Below are 7123 nucleotides of genomic sequence, written 5' to 3' on the forward strand. Positions count from 1 at the left end.
TCACCGTCCTTAAGGAAGAGTGAAATAAAGGCTTGTCTTGTCTTGTTACGGTCCACCCCAAAATCCGCTCCGCGTAGCGCTTTGGTCTTGAGCAAACATAAAATCTTTCTGCGTCTAATCTATTGAAGTTCACCAATAGAATTGACCGGATGCAAAAATGGCCGCCCACAAATTATTATTTTGTCTGTGTTAATTGGCCTAACTAGCCTCACTAACACTTGTAACTTGAAAGAATTTGATTGTAAAACGAGGCTAGTTAGGCTAATTAACACAAAGACAAAAGACTAATTTGTTGGCAGCCATTTTCGCATTCGGTCAATGCGAAGGCTTTCAAATTTGTTTTGAAAAACAGCGCGGTTTGTTTTCATTTTCACCAGGGCTTTTACGTTTTTTACCCACTAGATAACATAAACAGACAAAATTAATCCAGCTTAGCTTAATTAATTTTACTATTCCCTAGGAGATTTCGTTTTAAAATGCTAATGGTCTCGCTGAGTACTTGATGGGAGATAGCATTGTGCATCTGCCACAGGAAGACGAGTCGATTGGGGCTAAATGCCTGACTGAAAGCTTGTTCATATTTCCGCCTGTTTTTAGTTCGAGATTCTGATCGTGAACGGTCAGAGTTGTGAGAGTCGAAAACGTCGATACCTCCTGTGCCAAATAAAGAAGGATCAATGGACGCTCGAGTGTAAGAACCTCTTATCTGCGCCGATTTATTAATCCATTTTTGAGAAGTGTTTTCTAACTGTTGATCGTTTCAAATCGGACAAAACGACTCCAGGCAAGTAGGATTGACGTCCTTGGTTTGTTTATGACTTCCATCTTTCTAATACTGTACATGGTCTGGAGACCGCAGTCTCTGTCTTATGAAATACGGTTATTTGTTTTGCTTTTATAGAGGGCATAATAACAACTTGAAGTCGCGGAGAAGAACATTTAACAAAACATGGCTTCCCGCAGATTGAGAGCAAGGCAGTGGAGTTTTCTAATATTCTGGTCGCTTGCACTTGTGTTGGCGGCTGAGGAATTTAAATGTAAGTATTTGAAAAAACGTATGCGCCTGTTGTTGCAAAGTAGCGTCACTGGAAAACTTGATCTATATTTTGTTTGCATTTTGCTCGCTTCTTTGATGAGTAAAGACTTGCGGGCAGCTGTAATTAAGAGCTCACACTTGCTATTTCAAGTTTTGTGTTTAAATTGATACTTACCCGGAGATTACTCTTGTCGCAGAAAGTGTGTATGTCTTATAAACGAAAGATTGTTATAGAATTGTATAATGTTTTAAAAGTATCAAATTTACGAACTTTTGTTGGAGGTTTCGCAACATTGCGAACACGGTGTGTTCGATTGACCCTATTCCGCAATAAGAATACGTGGAGTGATGATTTAATGAAGGCATGTTTGGCGTTTTGAAGCAACAAGGTTAATAAAGGTATGATTATAACAGCATTGAAGCAGGTGTTTGACAATTTTAATGTGGATCTCCTCAAAAACGAAGTATTTCTAACTTCTATTCGTGTATTCCTATTCTGGAATACAATCGAACGCACCCTAGCTTAAGGAAGCAAGAAAATGCATGGGTATTCGATATGTGAATTGTACGTAAAGCAAACCACCTCTAGAAAGTTCTGTACGTGAACTGATTGTTGGAAACAACAGCTTAAGTTAGACTTCGTAAAAAAAAGACCGGCCCAAGCGGTTCGATGATTATCGATATGTGAATTGTGTCAAGACATCTTCATTTTTTGTAAGGTAATGGTCTCCTTCAAATGAATATTACGTAATACACGTGATATATTATTTTTTGAACACGCAAAAAAAAAAATTCCAAAAACGGGGCGTAATTGCACTCTCCACGATTCATATCTTAAACGAGCGATAAAGAAGATAAAATTGCTGTTAGCCTGAGTTAGTCCGCGAATTTTCGAGATACAAGATAAGCCCTAGAAATTGTCTAGATCAGTGTGTTCCCCATTCCGTATATGAGATTCTTGCGATAAATCAATTTATTATTATTTATTATTTAGCGACCTCCGGACACCATTAAACTTCTTTTAGATTCTTATCCCTTAGAATTTGTTCATTTCGCTTAAATGTTGAAAAAGCCTGATTATTATTCTCCAGTCTGTTTATGTTTCACTGACTATACTACATGGACCCTACAGCTTTCGATGTTGGACACGGAAATTTCTATCAACAGTTTGTCCTTTGCACTTGTAATTATTATGTTCTTAATAGGGACCAGGAGACCGAAGCTTTAAATATTTAGTATGTTTACAGGCTCGCTTTTTTACGTCACCCACTTCTAATGTTATATTGAAGAAGTTCAAATTCCTCGAATCAGCGTCCCTGGACTCGTTTTAACCCTAAGTTCCAAAAATACTAAACAGCTGTACGTATTTTTTGCAATTCAATGATATAACGTAAAAAAAATGCAAGAGCACTTACGAGCGTTTTAGAATTTTGAATTAAGCGGACCACGCTGGACTACGTTTGCGCGCTAGAGCGACTGTAACGAAGGAAAAATGTCGAAAAGATTTAATCAACGGTTGCGAAGGAAACGCTACTAAAGAGGCACTTAAGTGTAATGGCAAAGTGTCGGTAACAACACTGTTGGTTACTTAATTAAGGTTTATAAGAAGCGCACAATGAAAAAAGAAAAGTGTATTGCATCGGGTTTATTTTTAATCATATAAACGCGGAATATTGATTACTCGCACATTTCAGGGTGTTAAAAAAAACAGCAGCCCCACTTTCTATCATGTGTAATGAAGTCTTCAATTTGATCACAGACAAGTTATTGTAACATTCCAATTTAGTATAATTACATAAATGATTAATGAAATTCTCTACGCTGATTGGTTGCACTTGAGGTGATCATAAAGCGATCATCACCTAAGCGGTTCAAAATGGCCGCAAGCCGTTTTGTCGAGGTGCCAGACAAAGTATTTTATCGTTTTAAGGAAAATGCATATTTCTTGAATCTAAAACGATTATTTACCCCAGGCTCGGGGTATAGTCTAAAAGCTGGACTCTGGACTCTGAACTCACCAGTACTAAAATTTTATTATTTCAAAAGATGACGCGGTTTTTTTTTAAATGTAGACGCAGTTTTCTAACAAGAAAATCCTGTTTTTTCTTTTCAAAGCACTTTGCACTATGGTGGTTGAAGTCCCATGTCTATCGTGCTTTTATAGTTTGTCAATGAAACGTTAACGTTGTTTCCTCATTTTCACTCTTCGTCTTTGTTTACGTCCGCTGAAGCAACTTTGTTGGTATTGTTCTCTTGTAGGTTGCCAGGCTCATGTAAATCTCACCAGAATCGAAACAACTTTGATCGAAGCACTTTTCAAGGACTACGACCCTAGAGGAAGACCGGTTTTGAACCTGTCGCAACCTGTTTTGGTCAGGTTTGGTTTGGCTTACATCAATCTTCATACTTTGGTGAGTATCAACACAATTTGTACTTCCAAAAGCTTCTCCCGGGGGGCAAATCGTTGAGCCACGAAGGCCGAGTTAATCTCTTATTTTTTACCGAATTTGGATGAATTGTTATATAAATATCGGCAATTTAGCATATACTACAACAGTGGATAAAGTTGAGGGGGCTCTCTGACTGTCTACTCAAACTCCAATTTCACCTCGCACGGGATTTGCGCCCGAAAAGATGAAAATCGTTGAAGGAATAAATGAGTTAAAATCATCTTTCTGTGGCATATTATCTCAATATTTAACAATTATCTAATGAGCGCGCATTGGATATGAGATGGTAAATAGCCAACGAGGCGCGTAGCGCCGAGTTGGCTATAACCAGTCTCATATCCAACAAGCGCGAATGGAATAATTGTTTTATTAAATTCCTTTAACTCGAAAAGTTTGGAAGTACGAAGCACGAGCGAAAAATGCGAGACAATCCGAGCGAAATCGAAAAAAACTTGATGAAGATGCGATGTTGTGTAATACCTGGTGGTCAGACAGACGCAGGCTCATCACAAAAACATTTCTTACCTTTTCGCGTACTTCTATTTCGCTTGGATGATCGTTTGGGTCGGGTGGGTGGAGCGATCTTTTCCCTTTCCGGTATTTACTACTTGCACAATCCCATAATACACCTCTATTACCCCCCAAAACGTTTGCATAACCATTGTTTGCAACTTCTCCTGGGAAATGAAAATTTCCCAAGAGAAGTCGAAAACAATGCCTACGCAGATTTTCCTTTTTTTTTTTTTTGGGAGGGGGGGGGGGGGGGGGGAGGTAAAAGAGGTGTATTGTGGGATTTGTGCAAGTATTGACTTTCTTGAGAGTCTCTTCTTTCATTGGTTGTTTATTCCCTACCGTTTTTCTGGCTGTTCTCCACTTTTGATTGTTTTCTCAGCTTCTGCTCCAGATCACTTTTTGCTAATGGTTTTTAATATGTGGTAAGCGATTTTTTGTTAAGAGGGCGGTCACTTTGCATTTTGCATCCGCCAATAAAAGTGGCTCCAGGCGTTTCTTGATCGATGGCATTTTAATATACAACGTCTTCATAAACTCGAATATCGTTTTTCAATAATAACGATGCAGTTCAACATTGGAATCCCTGAGTCGCTTTGTTATCAATTAAACGTTTAACTAATATGGTTAAATTTGTTGAATTGTAGGAATGGAAAACTAGAAATATATAGAAAACGAAGAATAACAGAACGTTACAAAGTGCACTGAATAATTTTTGTTTTCTTTAATAGAGTGCGTATCCGCTTCTTTATTTTTAAGGTCTGTGGTGAAGTATATGGAATTTTTTTGGCAACACAGTGTATGAATGAGACGTATGTTTTTGCTACCGAAGCGCCGATGTAATGCGTCAGCGATATAACTCTGTGCAAAGTCGATATGGGTCAACAGCAGTTGTCCTAAAAAGTACAGGGCGAGTAGAATATTCTCGAAAATCGTAATGCGCTCTTTGTCGTCCGCAATTAAACACCTTTTTTCCCAGGCACCGCCACGTTCTGGTTCTTAAAATTACCAAAATTAACTTATATGTTTGAGCTCTCTCTTTTAATTTTCAGGATGAGAAAAATCAAGTATTGACAAGCAACGTTTGGATACGACAGGTCTGTAAAATTCACAGCACTTTGAAGCAAGAAAAGCACGGCATTCAAAACGAAGCAGCGCCGACGGCCACACCAACGCCGCAAAGCATCATTGATAAAAAATAGGACTCATGCTTCACGTGCGGCACGCGTTTAAATATATTTCCTTGCTCATCATCATCATGATCATTTCTCTTTGCGCCAGTAGGCGCATAAGGCCGTCACGCTCTCTGCCCAATGCTCTCTGTTTCGCGCCGCTGCTTTGGCCAAATTCCAACTCTTCCACCCCGCTTTGTCTCTCTCCTTCTCGACCGTCCTTCTTTCCTTGCTGCATTCTGCAAAAACACTCTATGAGTGTTTCTGTTAGTGCAAACTTCGCTAACAAATAGGATAAGTAAAAACTGAATAAAAATCAACAAAAACATTTGAAAACGATCACGGCTTCGGCAACACAACAGAAAATAATTGATGAAAGAGAGAAATCTTGCTGCACGGCGTACGCCTTTCCTTAAGAAACGGCAAAATTTGAAAATTTGCAGTACAACCTTGAGGAATAGGGCTTTTTCGATATATTAAAATTCAGCTTGATATTGAGGCAGTGAGGACAAAGACAAAGGAAAGTGGATGATATCTAAATATTTTTTACATTCATTCCAACGTATTTCTATTGTTTATGTTCTCATTGCCTCACTATCAATCTGAACATTTGATATTTCGAAAATGGCTTATTAGAAAAATGGGACTAGCTCCTACACAGTAAGTTTCGAAACGCTCGGCTTGTTTTCCGGTACAAGGAATCGCTTCCAGAAAGTTTGGATTTCAGCACACCGAACCACTCAGACTAGGCCCCAGTTGTTCGAAGGGTGGAAAGCGCTATCCACTAGATAAATCACTATCCACTGAATAACTCAATTGAATTTTCTAGTGTTTATCCGCTGGATAGTGAATTATCCGGTGGATATCGTTATCCACTTTTTGAACAACCAAGGCCAGATAGTCACAGCCCATTTCCGATTCAAGATGAGAACACTGTTTACGTTCCTTTTGCACCGTTTTCGTCTCTCATCAACGCCAAAAAGAGAGCGGAGACAACGGATTTGGGTCAGCATTTCGTAGACGTTCCCTCCTCTCGTTTTTCTTTCGTGGGGAGGGTACGGCCTCACGTAGCATATTTAAGGTCACATATTCCTTTGAATTTTGAGGTAACCAACGTGGAAAATAACAACAAAACAATCTTTATATGTCGATGTAATGAAAACAACATTCCCTTTTTGTCAAAAGCCAACTTTTGATCTATATTTTCTTCAGCAATGGCGCGATCCTTGGCTAACCTGGGATCCTTCAAAATACGAAGGCCTCCGTTCTATCAACACCAATCCAGATTTGGTATGGAAACCAGACATTGTCCTGCATAACAGGTAAATGTTTATTTTTCAGTTTGCAGCAGTACAATCCACTCCAATAGCCCATTTTCAAAATATCAAATATTCAAAAACAATAGAAACAATTGGAATGAATGTGAAAGATTTGTATATCATCCACTTTCCTTTGTCCTTGCCTAAACCTCTCTTTCAAGCTGAGTTTTAATATAAATTATCGAAAAAAGGCCTATGGCGAGTGTAATTCTGGCCCCACTTGTTCAAAAGCCGTTTAACTTTATACAGGCGATAAATTACTATATACTTAATGTTGATTTTTGGCCAAAATTTACACTCCTTTGGTGAGATGGGCTTAGTGTGTGCATATTCACGGTTATCTGGGTTACGCGAGGAAATACTGAAGTCTTTGCACAGATTAAAACTGTCAGACAGTGACTTCTTCACAGGGTAAAGTTGTCCGGTCTTATAACAACTGGGACCACGATTATTTGTAGCTGATTATCCATGCGAGCTAATAATGAACGAAATGATATATAAAATTATTCATATACTGAACTGCGGATATGAAATCAGGTAAAGCTATGGTCCTCGCACTTATGAACGCAATTTTAGCAATTGCGTAGAGAAGCCTGAAAAATTCAGGACTTCAACGGGGTTTGAACCCGTGACCTC

The 7123-nt window shown here is 38.8% G+C and overlaps 1 protein-coding gene across 1 annotated transcript in view; it reads left to right on the forward strand.

Annotated features, from left to right (window-relative positions):
* The first annotated feature begins 423 nt into the window (after window positions 1–423).
* The window catches only part of LOC138037741 (neuronal acetylcholine receptor subunit alpha-7-like), a 9905-nt gene continuing 3205 nt past the window's right edge, over window positions 424–7123 (forward strand). The window contains exons 1-5 of the mRNA XM_068883648.1: window positions 424–784; window positions 902–1037; window positions 3296–3447; window positions 5049–5093; window positions 6381–6490. Of these exons, the coding sequence (XP_068739749.1) occupies window positions 950–1037; window positions 3296–3447; window positions 5049–5093; window positions 6381–6490 (395 nt within the window). The 5' untranslated portion in view covers window positions 424–784; window positions 902–949. The remainder of the gene's footprint in view (window positions 785–901; window positions 1038–3295; window positions 3448–5048; window positions 5094–6380; window positions 6491–7123) is intronic.

This window comes from Montipora capricornis, chromosome 2 (genome assembly GCF_036669925.1).
Source record: "Montipora capricornis isolate CH-2021 chromosome 2, ASM3666992v2, whole genome shotgun sequence".
NCBI classification, from domain to species: Eukaryota; Metazoa; Cnidaria; class Anthozoa; order Scleractinia; family Acroporidae; genus Montipora; species Montipora capricornis.